The following is a 20442-nucleotide window of genomic DNA, read 5'->3' as shown; positions in this document are numbered from 1 at the left end:
TTTTTTTTTTTTTTTTTTTTGGCATCCTCTAGCTACTTTAAACTGGTTTTGAAATCTCTCTTTGGTGTCTGCCCCTCCTGGCCAGGACTCATTCATTCTCTTACCCTGTGTCTTGGACCATCCCAGGGTTCCCACTCTGATGATACTGTGGTTTTTGCTGTTGTCTCTCATGTGCACCCATGTCCTTGGGAAGGATCCGTCTGGTGCCTTGTCCCTGTGGACCCCACTCCTCCAAGCACAGCCTGGGCCCTGGCAGGACCCTGTTTGAGCCCTTCCTTCTCTGTGACAGAGAGCAGAGAGCCCTTACATCTCTGTGACAGCACTTAGCAGAAAGCCCTTACTTACAGAGAGCCCTTACTTCTCTGTGACAGCACTTAGCAGAAAAGGCGTCCCCCTGTAGCTGAGCAGTGTGCAGCCTTCTCAGGGGTCCTTTGTTTTGTACCTCGCTGGCCAGATCTTAGCCTGGGCTTTACCTCGTCAGCACACCCCAGAGGCTGAGCTCTCCTCTCCTCCTCCACAAGGTCCCCTGGGTCCACCGATCACAGAGCCTCCTCACCTCTGCCCCCTGCTGTCTGCTCCCAGCAAGGCAGCCCTAGGGCCTTCTCTAAAGTCAGTCGATGATGTCACTTAGCAGCCCCCTGCCTGCACTAGGGCCTGTATGCAGGCCCTCTCAGGATGCCCCCTAGCGTCCTTCTCCTACAGCAAGCTTTATTCCCCTCCCCCCCAGCTTTCCTGTTTTCCAAGGCTTTTGTCACCTGCAAATATGCTCTTTAATTGACTTATTTTTTCCTGTCTGTGGCCTTGTTTACTCCCCGCTCTCAGGGATCTCAGGGTGCACTTTGTCTTGAGGACAGGAATTTGGGGAGGGGGTTGCTGTTGTTACCCGTGTACTCTGAGTGCCTAGATCAGTGCCTGGGCCTTCACCAGTACTCAGGAAACAGCAGTAGACCTTTACCTCTTCCTCTCTCCCCTCCTGCCTTGCTACTCCCTCAAGCTGGGGCCTCTCACTGGCGTTAGCCACATGCTTTTCTGGATAAAAAGGTCAGGTGGCAGTGGTCAGGGTCAAATGAGATTTAGTCCCTGTCCAGCACTGGAAATGACCCTCTGGAAACTGCTTTCGCCTCACCATTTTGCTGGTTTCCAATCCATTAAACATATTTCTGCAATTTATGGGAAGCCCATGAAAACCAAGAGCTCATATCTGCTCCATCCATCGGATGGGCAAGGGTGTTGGACAGAGCTAGGCCAGCCCTAGGTCCCTCCAGCTCTGGCTTTTCAGCAGCCGGGCCTGTCACTGTGCCACACACAAATAAAGACTAGATTTGTCAGACAGGAAGTCAGAGTGTTAGCAAATTAATTTTTGTGATGAATCATAGGACGGTCTCGCTGGAAGAGAGCATTATTTTTTCTTCCAAGGTCTGTATCTGAGTGCAGTAGTGGTTTCCAGGTTTATAAATTGCTCATCCCACCTAAGCTGTTTAGAAGGGGAGGGAACAAGCCATATATATATATATATATATATGCAGAAACACAGCGGGGTGGGGGGGTGAGGGCAGAAGCTCATTCAGAGACACATAGCAGGAGGTCCTGATGTCAAAGATGTTTTGAACACCATAAACTGTGCAGACAGTTGGCGGGCAGTTAGCCATTGTCCTAAGCTGGAGGACCGTCCACTGTCATGTCTGTGCCCAATTGTCTCTCATGTTCTAAATGCCAAGCAAAATTTCTCAGAGCCCATGGGGGTGCTGTGGCCCCATATGCACACACTCCACCTGCCTATGTATGTAGCCTGATCCTTTGAGAATAGCCTTGGGGGTATCACTAATTGCTCTTCAGTGGTCTGGCCCTTGGTCCTAAGTCTTCTCCTTCTCATGGTGATTACAGAGGGGCTTCCAGCAACAGAGAAAGCACTTTGGGGAGTCACAATTCTGTGCACACAAAATGCTATGGATGACCTTCCTTCTCAGGGAAATGAAGGACACTGCTACATCTGCCATTCTGGCTGAGGGTACCAGAAGGCCCGATTTCTGTCTTCCCCAAATAGCATAGAAGACTGGAATGCTCTTGCATCCTTCCTTTGCTGGCCACCCCTCAGCCAGGGGCTCATGGAAAGCGCTCAGTCCAGCCTCTGCACCAGCTCTCCTTGTCCACACACCCACCATGCTGATGGGATACCTCTGCTCAGGGAGCCCCCAGTCTGTATTGGGGCAGGGAAGACAGGAAGGCAGAGTCCACAAGGACGGTGGCTGTTCCAGGATGCAAGGTGGCAAGAGTGTGCTTCACGTACAGTGTACAGGGGCTCATGAGTGCCTGGGCAAGTCAGGAAGGCTTCCTGGAGGAGGCAGTGTTTGGGCCATGGCCTCAGAGAACTCTCCACGGAGAAGGTGAAGGAAGGTGGCCTGGGGGAGCGAGCTCAGGAGTTGAAATGTGCCTAGAGTCCCAAGAGTAGCAGCGAGCTGGGGGTGGGGGTAGACAGGGAGGAAGTCTCCTGTGACAGCCCAAGTTCAGGTTTCAAAAGCAGGGGGGAAACAACTCTTGAAACTCCTTGGAATTTAATATTTAACCTTCTCAGTATTTACTTGCTCTCCTGCCAAGGGCGTCCTTGGAGTGCGTTTTGAATCTTGTGGAGACCTCCCCTCTTGCATCCCACGCAGCGCAGCTCTGCCTTTGGGTGACCACCAAGAATTGTGAGGCAACTTGCTGACCTCCACCCTAGCCACTGGGGCTTGTGGGGAGCATCCCTTTGCTGCTGAGGTCACGTCTTCCCAGCCCAGAAGGGCCATCTTCCCAGTCCGCCCGCCTGCCCTACTTGCTGTGTGACACGGGAGGCGCACAGCCCCCCATTCAGACCTAATGGGCCCTTCTGTGTTCTCTTCCCCAGGCTTTTCTTTTTCTTTTTAGTTCATTTCTCTTGGCCCTAATTCTCTAACCCTGCTTTTATATATGTATTATATACTTTTTATTAATTTTATATTTGTAAAAACCTGAGGCCTTTGAATAGGAGGGAAGAAACAAGTCTTTTTTTTTTTCTTTAAAAACTAATCTTGCAGGTGTATTTTGATGTTCTAATATTTCCTGTTTTGCCCTTTGAGAGAGCAGGTTCAGAAAGTAACCCTAACTGTCAAATGACAGCTTCCGGCCTGCCTCCTTCACTCTCTGCTGCTTGTTGGATTTAGAAATGAGTTCTTCAGCCCATCTGCAGTGCTGGGGGTTGCTGGGCACTGAGCTAAAAGCTAAGGCTTTGCTTTCCTAGGAACGTGCGGAGCTTGGCTGACACCAAGTCCCGGCGAGCGTCCTAGCACGGCCGCCAGCCGGCCCTTGGGCAGCCCGTGGAATCTGCCTGGATACCAGACTTTGTTTAGTAAACTTCTTAGCAATGGTCTGGGCGTAGACCAACGCTCTGCTGGCTATGATAGCCACGCCATGGCTTCCAACAGGACTGCTGTCTGCGGCCGTGGCCATCTGAGGAGGAGGGAAGAGATGTTGTTTGTCAAAGGTCTTTGTGTTTGGAGTTTTCCTCTTGGGGTTGGTGGAGGGCCCTTTCTTAGATGTCTCCTGCCTGACCTAGCCCCTTGCCTCCTCCGAGGACAAGCTCTGAGTCTCAAGCTGAAGTCTTGTTGATTCTTCTTTTCTGGTCTTCTTCAGTTGTTTGGTACTCAGGAATGAATAAGCTCTCAACTTCTGCAGCCTCAGGAGGCATGTGGGGTAGGAGTGATTTGGGGAATAATAGTGCTCCAGGGGCTCAGTAGGGTTGTTTTAAATTGTTCTGCATGACCTGGGGGCAGCTGTCTTCCATCAAGTGTGATGGCCCTAGGGGGTCTGTAAAGGTGGGATCAACTTGATACAGGTAATAGACACTGGGAAGTGGCAAACACTGGTCAGGGTGTCCTCAGGAGGCCCCTGCACACTTCACATAGATGTGGCTTGGTATCTGCCAGAATCCATGGTTGATAAATGAAATGTTTGTTGAATGACTAAATGAGCAAATGGGGGAAATGCCTGCCTATGTTAATGCCTTGTGGGGGAGGTCCACACATGGTAACATACGAGTTTCACAGCAGTTGCTTCCCAGATGCTAGCCATTGTGTAGACCCACCTGCCTCCTATTCTGTGGGTAGGAACATGTAGAATGGAGGGTGCCCATGGTCACAGCCACGGGGAACTCTCCATCTGTAGTATTCCTGGGCAATGTCTGTGGAAGGTGACTTTACCTGTTAAAATAATAGTAAACAGCTGCTCTTGTTGTAAGGAGATCCCCCAGAAAGGCCCCCAGAACTGTGCCCATGTGTGGGAGTCTTAGATGCGCCTGCACATTGATTGGGGAGACTAGAACACGTTTAGTGTATTGTTCTTCAGATCAGCGGGACAGCCTCATGATCAGCTTCATGAATTGATTCGTTTTTAAATAGAAAACCAGAGAAAGCAGGATTAGTGATTCACTTTAGCTTCTAAGTCAAAAGAGAGGAGAGTGTAGAGTTATTATGTTTTGGAGACAGGGTCTTACTCTGTTGCCCTGGCTGGAGTGCATAACGATGTCATAGGTCGCTGCAGCCTTGGCTCAAGGGATCCTCCTGCCTCAGCCTTCTGAGTAGCTGGGACTATAGGTCTGGCTAATTTTCCTATTTTTTTTTTTTTTTTTAGGAGACAGGGGTCTCACTTTTGTTTAGGCTGGTTTTAAATTCCTGACCTCAAGCAGTCTTCCCATCTTGGCCTCCCAGAATGCTAGGATTGAAGGCATGAGCCATCCTGCCTGTCTCATAATGTAGAATTATATATATTTTCTAATGAGAGAGGCAACTCAAGCTGATCTCTTGTTGTTCTGCTTGGGCACTTGATGCTAACAGTTACCATCATCACACGGTCGGTAAACATTAGTTAAATACCTGAACAGGGTCACAGGGATCAGAAGCCAAACCACACAGATCCTTGCTTTAGAAGTAATGTAAATAAGCCGGGACAGTCTGCGGGGCAGGGGTGGTGTGGAATTAGGTGATGGTGGACCTGGGACCAGGTCTTAGTTCTCTGACAACCTCCCAAGCTTTGTTCTTCTTCTTATTTGTAGGGTGGAGTTAATAAAGCTGCTCTTTTGGGATTGCTCTGGGGGTTAAATCAAATGATAGCACATAAAGTACAGTAAGCGTGGGTGATCTGTAGGTGGGAAGAGACCTTCCAGGTTTATGAGACCCCAGCCTGGCTGCTGATTTGCAGGTGCTAGACCTCTATTTTTGTGGGGAGCTGAGTCAGCAAGCTAGAGAAATAGGTTTCACTTTTTTCTCTGACCCCCATCTATAGGGAGAAATCACTGTGCCTTTGACCTCAGCAAGGCAGAGGTGTGCAGTGTGGGGCAAGAGGGGCTCTCTCTTGAAAGGGATGTTTGCCTGCCTTTGCCTAAGTCCCCTACTTGATACCTCAGTAGTCATTTATAAGTGACAGCGTTTATTTTCTGCATCCATAAAATGTGTTTGGAATAGTAACATGGCTCAGTCTCAACCAAAGAGTAGAGTTAAAAGGGACCCTAGAGATTATATACAGGTCTTAAAATGAAGGTAGGTTTTTGTTTCATATGCTAACTTCCATTGACTGGTATTCAGTAGAGTGCTGAGTTGAGAAGGATTAGGAGTCCAATCCAGACTAAGTAAGAAAGAGCTGCGATTGACTGTGCCTACCATGGACTCGAGATTAGAAAGTCTGGGAATTTTCCAGCCTCCACAAGTACTAGAGGATACATGTTTTGTCCAACTACATTTCTATCCCCACATCCACTCTTCCGGCATATGTGCTATCCCTTCTGTTTTGGAAGCTGATTGCTATTAATGTCTGTGGCTTTAAGTAAAACTCAGATCAGCACATCTGCATTCTCTTTCTGTTCAGAAAGGCTGAGATGAGTTAGTTTCTTTATGCCAAGACTCCAGGAAACAGCAGTAAAGTAGGTGAGATTTTTTTTTTTTTTTCAGACTCAGCCGCTGGCCCAGGCTGTCATGGGATCCCCCTGGGGTTCCCCTACACACAGCAGAATACAGCTGTGGGTATATGGCGCGGGGGGAGGGGGGCTGGTGTTTCTTTAGCACCACCCCAGAGGTTGTTTGTGACTCATGTGGTACAGAAATTTATATCATTTCATAACCTGCCCTCATTTCTCACTCTGGACACCATCTCGAGGAAGCTTAACCACAAACCCTCTGTAATCACCATGCTCTCTCACCTCTGGGCCTTTGCGCACGCCATTCTCTGTGCCTGCAGCGCCCTCACTTGCCTTTAAGGCTAAGTCTGTCTCCCCCTCACTGTGGGGGCTCAGCTCAGAGGTCAGCCTTGCCTGATCCTTGCCACAACTTAGCAGTCCCTTTTCCAGGTTCCTGTAGTATTTATCAGACTTGCAGTCACTGCTTTCCTTGCCTGTTTGCGTGTTAGTCTCAGCTCGGAGCACTGCACTGACGCCCAGCTCCTAGTAGGTGCTTGGCAAGGAGTTGTCTGTGGGTTTGTTGCTTCTGGGCTGCTTGGCGCTGTTGCTGAGCCAGTCCCGCTGGCAGGGGCTCAGAAGAGAGTCTTCTGGTATGTTTTGAAACTATTCAAAACCCACAATCTGGTATATTTATGAAAATAGCAGTCCTTACTACTGAAATCCTGAAAGAAATTGGGCATCAGCTTCTCATGAGAAATGAAAGAACTTCTGCTATGCCCTCCCACCTCCACCTTTTTTATCTTTTATAGAAATCTGTAGCGGTGGAAATCACAGGATGCATTTGTTAGAAGCAAATGTTTTTATTCCCTTAGCAGGGTGAGAATGAGCCCAGCTCTGCCTCATTGGAATGAGGGCAGATGTGAATCTCTTAGTAACCTTTTCATCACCGAGAGTTTATTTTTTCCATGAAAATGTTTCTTAGCTTAATTCTCTACCTTTAAAACCATTTTTTTCTTCTATCACAAAACTTAGCAGACAGCAGTCCATACTTTGCTAACACTGGTCTGGATCAGAGTTAGTTTTTTCTTGATGTTGAGTGGGGGCTGAATGGATGAAGGAATGAATGAATGAACAAAGGGGCTGCCATTGTGTGTGATTGCAGGGTACTGAGGGCACAGAACCGTGCTCTGTCACTGAACAGCTTCAATGTGGGTCCGAGCCCTCGTGTGTGCCGGGTTCCTGCCTCTCTTTGCTCTCAGAACATGGGCTGTGTTCCTGCTGCCAGCTGTGGACCTTTTTCTCCAACACTTGGTCCTACTTTTAATTTGCTGTTTTAATCTGCTGTGGACTGGTAAACTGATCACCGGAGTTGTCTGAATGATTCTGAAGTATGCTATAATTAGCTCCTTTGGGGCCTGGGCAGTGAATAGAGTAGATAAAGATTTTCTGCGCAAACTCTGATTTCTGTTTGGGCTGATCTGAAGCCCTTCAAAGGCTTTCTTGTGTCTGAGCTCCCTGGTGGTTACAGTACCAGGTAAATGGCCTTTGGAAAGGTGAGTCTTACTGTTAGAAGATGAGCCCTTGACGGCTGGGTAGAGTCTGTACCTTTTATATCCAGTGCCCACCCACCGGGGCATGTGATGGGCACTTGCCAATGGCATATGGACTGACTGGGGACAAAGGGAGGTTAGTGTCTTGGGCTTGATACGAGAGTGCTGTGGGTGAGACCGTTGTGGAGGCTTTGTTAGCACTCAGGTGAACATCCACTTTTCTCTTTATGGAAACTAAATTAATGAGCTCCTCGATAATAGTTTGGTATTAATGGAGAAGTGAGTTGTGGTGGGTGATATGTATTCTATGGGTTAGAACCTCTTGTGCCCAGTAAAAGGCCCCAAGTTAAAAAATCAGAAAACAGTAAAAAGTTAAAAAATAAGACTGAGAATTTTTCTTGTTTCAGATACTGATGAATTCTTACACTTATTAGCAAGAGAAGTATTTAGTTATAGTAGGTTAATCCATGACACTGAGCCTTATTCTTAGGTGTGTTCTGGAAAGCAGGAAAGTGGCCTCAGACCCTCTGGTCCAGCTCATCAGCCCCTCCGCCTCACCTTCTGGTTAAGAGGGGGCAAGTATTCCTGGCTGAGTAAATCCCCAGCCCCTGTTCTGAGACTCAACAGTAACGTCATCATCTCGGGAGAAGCCATTTCTAGCTGTTTCTCAGTTGAAGGGTATTAGGAGGAGGTTGTGTGGCATGTTCGTACACTCCTTATACTAAGGACCTGAAATGAACCATAGCAGTAATTCTCGGGTTGGGAGTATGGTTTTGTCATCCATCAGTCTTTTTTTTTTTTTTTCACATTAGTATGAGGGTACGAATGATTAGGTTACATTATTTGTGTTAGTGAAATCCAAAGTCTGAGATGTAGTTGTATCCTTTACCCAGGAAGTGTGCTGTATACCCCTGCATTGTACCCAGTAGGTGGCAACTTACTGAACCCCCTGCTCCCCTCCCCCTTCTTGATTTTGTGTTTTTTTCTTGTGGGGACCTGTAGTTGTTCATCTACCAGTTTCAGATTAGAACTGAGTACCTGGGCTGCTTGCTTTTCCGTTCTTGAGATACTTAGGAGAATGTTTTCCAAATCCATCCAGGTAAACACAAAAGATGCAAAGTCTGTGTCTTTTTTATGATATACACATACCACAGTTTATCAATCTATTAAGAGTTGAAGGGCACTTGGGTGGTTTCCAGGTCTTCGTGGTTGTGAATTGAGCTCCTGTAAACATTCAAGTGCAGATGTCCTTATGGTAAAATGATTTTTTTTTTCTGTGTGAATACCTAGTAATGGGATTGCAGGATCAAATGAGAGATCTACTTTTAGTTCTTTGAGGATTCTCCATACTTCTTTCCAAAAAGGTTATAGTAGTTTGCAATTCCACCAAGACTACATAAGTGTTCCTTTCTCTCTGCACCCACGCCAGCATCTCCAGCTTTGGGACCTTGTGATGTGGGGTATTCTCAGTGGTGTTAGGTGATACCTCAAAGTGGTTTTGATTTTCAGTTCTCTGATAAACCAGACAAATGATGTCCACTATCACACTGCTATTCAACAGAGTACTGGAAGTCCTAGCTAATGGAATTAGGCAGGAGAAAAGGATATCAAGGGAATCCAAATGGGGACAGCATAGGTCAAAGCTTTGCTTTTTGCTAATGATATGATCTTATACTTAGAAAACCCCAGGGACTCAACCACTTCAACCAATCCTGGAAGTGATCAAGAAATACTATAGGGTGGCACCTGTGGCTCAAGGAGTAGGGTGCCAGCCCCATATACCAGAGGTGGTGAGCTCAAACCTGGCCCCGGCCAAAAACTGCAAAAAAATAAAAAGAAAGAAAAGAAAAGAAATACCATAACATCTCAGGTTATAAAATCAGTATCCACAAATCAGTTGTCTTCATATACGCTGACAACAGTCAAGCTGAGAACGAATACAGTATCCTTCTCGGTAGCCTGAAAGAAAATGGAGTATCTTGGGATATACTTAACAAAGGGTATAAAGGCTCTCTACAGAAGGAACTATGAAACCCTGAGGAGAAAAATAGCAGAAGACGTTAACAAATGGAAGAACATCCCATGCTCATGACTAGGAAGAATCAGCACTGTTAAAAATGTCTATATTACTTAAAGCGATCTTCAGATGTAATGCAGTTCCCATTAAAACACCATTTTCCTACTTTGAGAAAGTTGAAAAGGTAGTTCTTTGATTCGTATGGAACCAGAAAAAGCCCTGAATAGTCATTGTGATTCTAGAAAATAAAAACAAATCAGGAGGGATCACATTACCAAACTTCACTTACGCTGCAAGTCTGTAGTGATCAAAGCAGCATGGTACTGGCAAAAAAAAATAGAGACATAGATTTAGGGAACAGAGTGAGAACCTGAACATGAAATCGGCCTCATAATACCATCTGATCATCCTCAAACCAAACAAAAGCATACACTGTTCCCTGTTTAATAAATGGTGCTGGGAAAACTGGATAGCTACATGTCAAAGATCAAAACTGGACCTACACCTTTCACCACTTACACAAATTAAACTCACACTAGATGAAAGATTTTTTAATTAATTTATTTCTTTACACGTAACTGAAAGTGATGTTGCAATACATAAGTTATTTACAACTGTGCATGATGTATTGCGAAATAAATTATCTGAAGGGCAGCAGAAGTACGTTGTGAATGGGTATAAAACTGGACAACATTTATGGATCCACTTTTATATGATTATTGGCTCTGCGGTGTTTCAAATTATGTTCTCAGAAACAAAATGCCCAAAATTAAGGGAAAAAATATACAAATCACAAGGATTCGACTCCATTTAGGACACTGTCGGAATGTCCGGCTCTGTGGCCACGCAGGGGCATGGCTGGGTCCTCACTTGGCGCTACCAACTCCCATCCTGGTCTTGGTACAGACCGCTTGGCAACGAGACCACTGCTGGGATCGGGCCCTCCTGCCCTGTGACCTGGAGGCCACTGTGAGGTGGACACCTTAATTTATTTCCTTTAGTTTGTCAGAATGGAACAAAACATTTTAAAAATGCACTCTGTTCTGTGACTCCTGAAATGCCTCTACAGTTGGCTGGAATGAGGACCTGGAAGTCACCATTTTCAGAGCTGGACACTACCGTGTTCGTGTGGGCTCCTCTTCCCTGCCGACTGGCAAGACTGTGCTGTCGGGGTTTTGTTTCCCTGTAGCTGCTGGTATAAAAGAGATATGTCCCACTTTGCTGACGCCTAGACCAGTCTGGAAGGAATGAAGATGCTGTGGCCAGGGTGGTCTCTTTAGGTTCCTGCCAGGTAGACTTGGTGCTCCTTCCTCTACAACTGGTGCTCAGCACGTCCATCAGTCTTTGGTTGATACTTTGGGCCAGTTTGGCACAGTGTGGGTGGGAGCTGGTAAGTCTATCCTTGGCATGTCCATTATCCTCTAAATATACAACAGGATAAAATGAAAAAGACAGAAAGCATGCGATGTTTTTATGTTTTTTACATGAAAGGAAACCCTGTCCATGACCCAGGCCAGCTGCCCCCATTGTATAGATGTGGAAACTGAGGCTTGAAGGCCGAGTATGGTTTGTCCCAGTCACGCTATTGAAATGATTGAGATGGATAAACAGATGAAGACACATTCGGCCTCAAACAATCAAGGAGACACAATATTAAATGATGAAATAGGATCTTTGGCCTTTCTGATCAGCAGAGTTGAGAAAGAGTGATAAGTGTTGGTCAGGGAGCCAGGCGCAGTGGCTCACGCCTGTAATTCTTACACTCTGGGAGGCCGAGGCAGGTGGATTGCCAGAGCTCACAGGTTTGAGACCAGCTTGAGCCAGAGCAAGACTTCATCTCTAAAAATAGCTGGGCATTGTGGCAGGCACCTGTAGTCCCAGCTACATGGGAGGCTGAGGCCAGACAATCACTTGAGCAGTGAGTAGAGCACCATAGCACTCTACAGAGGGTGACAAAGTGAGACTCTGTCTCAAAAAAAAAAAAGGTGTTGGTCAGGATAGGAAAATGGGGCATAGCTCATATGTCACCGGGTACCTGTCTACAAGGGAGTCTAGCAATATGAAAGGCTTAAAAGATGAGTTTGCCCCAAGAAAGTAAAGAATTCGCCTCCAAGATGTTCTTTGTAGGATTGTTTAAATTGAGAGATTGAAAAGTTGAACCTTTGGAAGGGGATTGGTTTAGTAAGTTAGCAGCTTTGGTACAAGTAAGTATGCAACCATCAAAAATGATGTCCATATGTTTTTCAGAATTTGCTTTAGAATACTCCAGCCAAATGATGAAATTTATGAAGAAATTGGGGGGGGGGAGGAGATAGATGGACAGAATGTTGACAATGTGATGCTGAGTGTAAGGGGGCTTATTACACTGCCCTTCCTCATGTGTTCGGAATTTTGCATAATAAAAAGGGTAAAGTTGAATACAGCCTTATTTTAGAGTTGACTCCTGTGAGATTGTTCTATTCTATTGCACTTTGCTTACCAGCCACACTAAGAAGAAATGCTGGTTTAAGGTCCATTAATTATCATGAAGAGGGAAAAAAAAATAAAAAAAATTATCAATAAGAGATACTTATGTTTGAAGGAAGAGTGCTTCAAATAGTTATGTGCTGAATTCTCATTCGGTTTAAAAAATAAACCTGTAGGCAGAAAATAGATGGAATGTGTATACCTAAGTGGCTGTCACTGGGTAGAGAGGTGTTGTTTTGTTAGTTTCTTTGTTCGTGTTTTTAAGTTATCTAATAACTGGGGAGACTTCTGACTTGGGTCTTCTCCTTTGCCAGAAGCTCTGGTTCTTTTTACTCCTTCTGTATTCCTTTATGTCAAATAAAATCCTATCTTACCACTGGAAAAAAAAAGTTACCTAATAATTGTTTTTCCTTTGGAGCAGATGTGTGTTGCTGGTGAAATTATATAAGTAGTTGAGCTTAATTAGATACGTTGCTCTTTTGATCTAGGGAAGAGTATGGAGGAGATTAAGAAGGTGTTGCTGCTGGTGCTTGGCTGTGCTGTCCAGGTAGGGGAATGGAAGTGGGCAGGGGCTGGAGCGGTGCCACCCTTAGTCATCTAGTGTTAGGGTTTGAGGGAATAAAACAAGCCCTTTACTTAGTTAGGCAGGAGTGATGCTCCCTTCTGTCCAATACGACAAAAGGCCACTGGGTTCCTAGGAGAGACAGGCTGTCATCTTAGGGATGGCAGCGGTTTCTGCTACCAGCACACCCTGGGCAGAAGACCCGGTGGGGCTCTTTCAGGCCAGACCACCATTAGCAGATTGTCCTCATATAGGAACTTGTAAAGCAAGGACCTGCAAGGACTTGTAAAGAACTTGTAAGAACTTCTAAAGTCCGTGGGTCAGAGTCTGCCTACCTCCTGTATTTGTAAGCACCTATATTTATAAATAAAGTTTTATTGGAACACAGCCACGGGCCTTCCATTACATGTTGTGTACAGCTGCTTTCTCAATCACAGTGGCAGAGTTGAATAGTTGTGACAGAGATCAAATGGCTTACAAAGTCAAAAATATTTACCATTTGGCCCTTTACAGATGAAGTTTGCTACCCGTGGCCTAAACCAGGTGCTCTTCCTCTTTACATGTTTAAGAACCATCTGGTGAGCTTGTTTAAAAGGAAGACTTGTGTGTCCTACCCCAGCATTTTTCAATCTGGGAGGGGGCTTACTGATGGGCTTTTTGAAAACAAGGTGCCCAGGTGATTCTGACATAAGTGTTCTTGGTGACTTCTAGAAAAACACCTGTATGTGGGCTGGTAGGAGATCGGGAGTATTCTTGGTTATAAAGAAGAAAGTGGCACACTGTACCCCGTGATTGCATTAATGTACACAGTTATGCTATAAGAAATTAAAAAAAAGAGAGAGAAAAAAAATAAAGAAGAAAGTGGGGTGTGGGGGGAGGTCATTTTTAAACTGTATTTCTGTGGCTGTGGTAGCCTCAAGTTTACCATCACTTGAAAAATGCTTCCATTAATACATGTACTCCCTCTGCAGTGTGAGAAGAAAGAAGAGTTTATTGAGAGAATCAAACAGCTGGACATTGAGACCCAAGCTGGGATCGTGGCCCACATCCAGGAGGTAGGTTTGTGGGTCCATGGACTGCTGCTGTCATGGCAGCTGGGAGGCAGAACCCTTCTACGAGTGGAAAAGTTTAAAAATTACATCACCTGTTAAGGATTTTGCTAATTTTAGGTTACAGACGCATAGCTTCTCTTTGGAAAGGTGGCCATCAATCAGCCAGCTAAAATAAAATGGGTGTAAAAATAAAAAATTAAAAAGAAAATAACACCTCAATCAAGTCTTTCTTTTGCCTCCTTTTTCTTACCTAATATGGACTTAGACTATTTTTAAGAGCTGTCAAGTGTTTTAGGCTCAGAATTTGATTTATAGGCCCTGAAAATGTATTCTGGCAAATGTCAACCAGCTTTGAACGGTTGATCTTTATAGAGATTCCGTTTCTGTCATTGACATGGCAGCGAAACAAGCTGCCACCACTTGGGAATCAAAATCAGAGTCCTAGAAGAACTGCCTCAAAAACCTAGCCCAGCCCAAACTCAGGTCCTGGGCGTGGGTCGTGGTGGTGGTTGAGGAGGATCCTCCAGTGACATTGGCCGAGGTGGTCTCAGCCAAAACAGTGGCTCCCCTGTGCTGCCCTGACCTTCACTTCACCCTCCCTCCAAAATAAATGTTGGATGTTTCAGTTATCTCAGGGAATATGGGTTCAGCATTCGGTCTGATTAAACAAATGAGCTGAATGTATGAACAAGTAGTGAGCACATAGGAGCTGGTGTGTAACTAACAGAGACGCTGAGCACCGAACTCTTGTCACTCAGCGACTGGTCTCAGCTGGGCAGACGGGCTTCCTCAGCAAGTCCCCAGCACCATGGACTAGCAGATGCTGAGCCAGGATTTGCTTGTTGAGGTAGGGGAACCAGTGACACCAACGCTAGGAGGATGTCAGTATTGTAAATGTTCTCAACCTTCATGGGTCACCTGTTGGCCTAAGAAACATTCTGCCCTTTAATTTCCCTGTGTTATGAAAGTGTATCTACCTAGATAGAGCTAGAGACTAGCCAGTTGGCTTGAGATTAGCCAATTCTTTGTTATTCAGTGTCTTTCCTGCCTAGCTAGCAGAATATATATATTATTAATCACACCACCAAGAGAGTCCTGCGTGATTATCAGGTTTAGTGGGTGGCAGTGGGAACTGGGCTCCAGCATTCCCTGGATGCTTTTTTAAAGTTCAGGTGCCCAGGCCCTGTGAGAGACGCACTGAGCCATGATGCAGCCAGATTGAGCCCCTGGATCCCAACCACACCACTTTCAAGAGAGATCCTGAGACTCAAAAGGATAAGTCTGGGTCAGCCCTCGTACCTGGCCTCCAAATCCCATGCCTTTAGAGTACCTCCTATCCTGGGATGAGAGTTATAATCCTCAGAGGTCAGCTGTATCTAAACCTGTGTTTTTAAGTGGGGAGAGATAAGAAAGGCATGTCTTTTGAAGTACTGAGGACCCTTGTGTGACCGGGCTTTGTCTTGGCCTTTTATTTTTTGAGTTTGTCTTCCTTGTTTTTATTTTATTTTAGAGACAAAGTCTCACTTTATTGCCCTCGGTAGACTGCTATGGCATCACAGCTTACAGCAGCCTCCAACTCCTGGGCTTAGGCGATTCTCTTGCCTCAGCCTCCCAAGTAGCTGGGACTGTAGGTGTCTGCCACAACACCTGGCTATTTTTTGTTGCAGTTTGGTGGGGGCGGGTTTGAACCCACCGCCTTCGGTATATGGAGCCGGCACCCTACCCACTGTGCCATAGGCGCTGCCTGTCTTATAGCCGTTTACCTCCATTTACTGCTTTGAATAATTTAAGGACATTTGCTGATGGGCTCCACTGAGAATATACTCCTAGGTTCTTTGCTTTTGTGTTCCCCTCTGAGCCCCGAGCATTATGATATTTGTCTTCAAAAAATGAGGATGAGGACTCGAAAAGATCCTCTGCCTCCTCTGAAATATCTGAGGGTCTGGATTGAGAAGGTCAGGTCAGCAGGGCTGGAAAGAGGCCACTCCATGTGGATAGAGCTATGGGTTCCTGCCCAGGGAAAGGGACACAACCAGACATCTTCTGTGGCCTGAGGGAACAAGATATACCTGTCCCTGAAAATTATTTTAGATTCTGAATAGTTCCCCCTCAAACCCTCCAAGATTGCCATACCCAACGTTCTGACAAGATTTTGGTAGGGAGGGCATAGATGGGGGTCTCACTGTGTTGCCCAGGCTGGAGTGCAAAGGTATGATCACAGCTCACTGCAGCCTCCAGACTAGTTGGGACTATAGGCAAGAGCCACCTCGCTGCTCGACTTGACATAAGATTCTTAATATTTTTGCTCTGTTTGCATTAGACTTTCTTTTAAGCAGTAAGAGTCCATTTCCTTATCCTCCCACCCTGAAGCTTACCTTCTCTGTGTTGTAAACAGATGTAGCTCCAATGAAGATACCTTATCTCAGGATCTTCTAGGACAGTGGTTCTCAGCCTTCCTAATGGCACGACCCTTTAATACAGTTCCTCAGGTTGTGGTGACCCCCAACCATAAAATTATTTTCATTGCTACTTCATAACTTCGATTTTGCTATTGTTATGAATCGTAATGTAAATATCTGATATGCAGGATGTATTTTCATTGTTACAAAGGGGTTGTAAACCGCTGTTTTAGAAAAATGATGATCATAAGAAGTGCTTTCTGGTACTACCAAAAAAAAATGGTATCTTCTATGAACCGGTTTTGAAAGCAGAAGCATTGCGTATGCGTAGTAATGGAATGCTGCTGAAGAGTTTGGCCACATGCACTTAGGGCACCCTTCTGCTTGCCACAGAAAATCTGTCACTAAGGGATCAGTAACGGTGGAACGAGATGCCATTTACAGTACTTGAGGGAGACAGGTGCCCACTTCGCCTGGGCAGCTGCACATGACTATGGGCAGGTGGCTGCTCTTGGGAGCCCTTAGGGCTGCTTCTCCTGTCCTCTGAAGTGCTGGACCGTGTGTGCCCACAGGTGACCCACAACCAGGAGAACGTGTTTGACCTGCAGTGGCTGGAGCTTCCCGACGTGGCCCCAGAGGAGCTGGAGGCCCTTTCCAGGAACATGGTGCTTCATCTCCGGAGGCTCATTGATCAGCGGGACGAATGCACAGAGGTGTGTCTGCAGGCCAGCCACTCTGCTGCAGGTGGAAAGGCCTTGGGCCTGGGTTGCAGGGGCCCAGCTGCTCTCCTTTTCTCTGTCCATCTCCAGCTTGAAGGGCTCTTGCCCTGCAGAGCTGGGACATGGGCACTTTCCCTGCCTGTGGTCCTACAAGGAATGGTTACCCAGAGACACCTGAGGGAGGATAGAGGAGATCAGAATGCTGAGATTGGGATCCTCCATTTAAACACCCCTCTTTTGCCCCACTAACAATTTCATCTCTTTTTGAAAACTTACATCCCCTTCTTCTGCCACCTTCCTGGCTTCTTGGTCTCAGCTGAAATCTTCTCTTGTCCTTAGGCGTTTTTTTCCCCCCACCCACTTGGAGTTCAGGTACTGTGCTGGGATCAGGTGCACACTGGTTAAACCCTTTCATTCTTCTCCGTCCCCCTCTCTGCCCTGCCACAGCTGATCGTGGACCTGACCCAGGAGCGGGACTACCTCCAGTCACAGCACCCTCCCAGCCCTGTCAAGTCTTCCAGCGCAGACTCCACGCCCAGCCCCACCAGCAGCCTCTCCAGTGAAGACAAGCAGCACCTGGCCGTGGAGCTGGCTGACACCAAGGCCAGGCTGCGGCGCGTCAGGCAGGACCTGTAAGTCCCCAGCTGCTGCTCCTACTGGTGTATGCTGTGTCACCACTGTGATCTTAGAGTGCCATCCACTCACAGGTGGTGCTGCTGCCATTGGCACCACTCTCATGCAGGCCCTAAAGTTAACTGAGGTCTTCTCTGAGCTCAGCCTTTGACCAGTCTAGTTAGCTCTCCTTCCCAGGGAAGGGGGGCTTCTTCCTGCTCTTTAGGATTCCTACCAGTCCCAGTATTACAGATTGTCTACAGAAGTAAACTGTGCCACACTCCAGCCCACTTTGGGGCTGCAGTGACCATGTGCTGGTTTGTTTTCTTGGCTGGAGGGAGAAGGTACCTCACCCCATCTGGTGAGCCCGTTCTCTGAGCTTCCTGTAGCTGGTGGATGTCAGTTGGCCAGTCATGAGCTGTCCACCTACCTTGGCAGGCCCATGCTGTTCACCTGTGGAGTGGCCCAACTGTGGTTGGGGTCACCTTACCTGCCCCACACAGAGGAAAACCCAGGTAGACATAGTTTGAGGACAGAGGTTGAAAACTTAAAAAAAGGAAAAAATTTTTGAATTGGGAACATTATTGTAGACTCCATAAGCAGATCTCCCCACCACTAGAAGCCCAGGTTCCTCCTTTTCCCCACTGGGGTCTTGGAAAAGCTGTCTGAGGAATCCCCCTCCTGTGCCCTCCTTCTGATTGTCCCTGCAGGGAGGAGAAGACAGAGCAGCTTGCAGACACCAGACACGAGGTGGATCAGCTGGTGCTAGAGCTGCAGAAAGTCAAACAGGAGGTGAGCAGAAGGCCTGAATATGCCCGGGGGAGGCAGGTCTGGGGCCCCCAGCAGTATGCCCTAGAGGGTCAGCAGCGCCATGTTGGCTCTCCCAGCGATGCTGCCCGAGAGCCTGTTGTCCTGAGTGCTGCTGTGGGGATGACCATTTCCTAGCAGTAGCATGCAGAGACCCCGTGATAGCATGCGCATGGAGCATTGCACCCCCCAGGAGCCAGCTTGTTCCTTGGCCTTCCTAAGCTAGGTTCCCCTGCCTTTGTTCACCTTCCAGAACATCCAACTGGCAGCAGACGCCCGGTCTGCTCGTGCCTATCGGGATGAGCTGGATTCCCTGAGGGAGAAGGCAAACCGCGTGGAGAGGCTAGAGATGGAGCTGACCCGCTGCAAGGAGAAGCTGCACGACGTGGATTTCTACAAGGCTCGCATGGAGGTGGGTGGCCTCGCCGCAGGGCTCCTGCAGGGGCTGCCAGGTCTTCCTCAGGGGCCCGTCAGGCTGGCCTGTCCTGAGGGGTTTGGGACAGAACCTGTGTTCCTGCATCCCACTGCCTGGACTTCCCCAGGGCCCCCTGTGACTCTTCTTTGTTCCTCTGCATGGGGGGAGGGCTGTGCTTGGTTGGTGGAAGGCAATGATTTCTTTTAGGGTTTGCCTTCTCCCACCCGGGTCACCGTGATGACCTTCTATTCACATTCAGCTCCTTTTTTTCTTTTTTAAAAGACTTCTTGCCGTTTCTGTGGTTAATTTTCTAGGACTCGTTTTTCTCCCATATGGAACAGGACTAGTACTGCTGTATGAGGTTTTAAAGATGAAAGTGGTGAAGTCCCCATAGAGCAGGCATTCTCCACCTGTGGGTGGCGACCCCTTTGTAACAATGATAATACATTGCGGCATTAGGATGGTTGAGAAGCATTGCCATAGAGTGTGTCTTGGCAGGTACAGTAGTCATCTGGCCAGTGGAAGCAGGCTTTAAATCGTATCCCACGGGTGCATGTGGGTGAAGGGGTCAAAGGTAGATGGCAACCCAGACTCAGGTGAGGTAACTGATGTGTCAACCACCAGCCCCTATGGCCTTGTGTCAGCAGTGGTATCCAGGACCCCCTCTTCTGAGCTTTTAGGAACTTTGTTCCTGTTGTCCATCTGAGGGATTTGGGAGTGGTCTGGTGGCTTGTGAGGACTCTTCCACTCAGGAGACTTGAACTAGCTGAGTATAAGAGGCCGGCACATGTGGAGTGGAGTTGGTGGATGCTAAGAGATCATCTCAGCTCTTTCCTTCAGCCAGGAAGTGTCTTAGGTGCCTGGACACAGGTCTGGGGAGCCGCAAGTTGCCCTGACTCCTGCGTGGTGCAGCAGGCTTGCTCGGGGGGCTGTTGGCTGAAGCACTCCATGTGCTGTCAGGCTGCCCTGGAGTCTCTGGGCTGGGAGAAAGAGGCTGGGGCCCAGGTCCTTTTCCTCAGACTCAGGGAGTGTCTCCAGAGGACTGCGAGTGACAGGGTGACTCACTTTACCCCCGGCTGAGAAGGTAAATGCAGAGGCACCCTGGGCCTGAGCAAGGGGTAGGTGGGGGGCTGGCTTTTGGCTTTGTCTGGAATTGGTCTACTGGTTTTGTCAATTATGAGAAGCACAGATGGGCTCTACGATGTAGGCAGGTCCCAACTGGGCTTTCTCACCTGCTGGAGGGGCCCGGTTGGGAGGATTGGGGATTGTGACCTGCTGGAGAGGCCCAGGTTGGGAGGATCGGGGACTGTCACACATAACCTACCCCCAGCTGCTCAGCAGCTCCTCCTACTCCTTGGTGCAGTGTAGCTCCCGCAGCTCACCTGAGACTGTCCAGTGGTGGTGGGTCTCCGGATCCAGTCTCCGTGTTCGTTCCCGGCCTCCCCTGAGCACCCTCACCCAATCCTGCAGACACTATTCCCACTGTGTGGGGTGCCGTGCCTGGTGCCAAGAGCAGAGAGCTCCCTGCGGCAGGGAGCTTTTGAACTATTAGAGCAGTGTGACTTGGTTACTCCTTTCTCATATTGTCAAATTTCATCCTGCTTAGTAATAGCAATATTTGTCATATCGATTAATAACTTTCATAGGGAGAAGTTACCATGAGTTTTGTAATGCATTCAGTCTTGTATTTATTTTATTGATCATGATAGAAAGAGAAATCATGCCTATCTGCGTGAGACATTAACTCAGGGACAGGTAGTGACCAACATTGGTTTGCAGATACCGAGTGGCTGAGGCGGGTGATGAATCGGGCCCGGTCAGTGGAGCCCAGGCCAACACAGAGAGGTGTGAGTTGTATCCTTCTTCATGCCCACAGTGTCAGGGCTTAAGGAGACAGTGGTGGGCTCTCATCCTTGTATTGAAGTAGTTATAATAGCTTTAAAG

The 20442-nt window shown here is 47.5% G+C and overlaps 2 protein-coding genes across 2 annotated transcripts in view; both read left to right on the top strand.

The window, feature by feature from the left end:
- LOC111724191 (protein Daple-like) overlaps window positions 1-17457 on the top strand; it is an 87078-nt gene extending 69621 nt beyond the window's left edge. The window contains 4 exon segments of the mRNA XM_023511585.1: window positions 12421-12479; window positions 13466-13549; window positions 16518-16658; window positions 17112-17457. Coding sequence (XP_023367353.1) covers window positions 12421-12479; window positions 13466-13549; window positions 16518-16658; window positions 17112-17300 — 473 coding nt within the window. The 3' untranslated portion in view covers window positions 17301-17457.
- A 128-nt stretch (window positions 17458-17585) lies between these two features.
- Window positions 17586-20442, top strand: part of LOC100950509 (protein Daple) — a 37075-nt gene continuing 34218 nt past the window's right edge. The window contains exons 1-3 of the mRNA XM_023511497.1: window positions 17586-17593; window positions 17987-18068; window positions 18337-18495. Of these exons, the coding sequence (XP_023367265.1) occupies window positions 17586-17593; window positions 17987-18068; window positions 18337-18495 (249 nt within the window). The remainder of the gene's footprint in view (window positions 17594-17986; window positions 18069-18336; window positions 18496-20442) is intronic.

This window comes from Otolemur garnettii, unplaced genomic scaffold (assembly GCF_000181295.1).
Source record: "Otolemur garnettii isolate 467f Iridium unplaced genomic scaffold, OtoGar3 scaffold00020, whole genome shotgun sequence".
Classification (NCBI taxonomy): domain Eukaryota; kingdom Metazoa; phylum Chordata; class Mammalia; order Primates; family Galagidae; genus Otolemur; species Otolemur garnettii.
The sequence above is the reverse complement of the archived record's forward strand: the minus strand, read 5'-3'. Positions and strand labels throughout refer to the sequence as shown.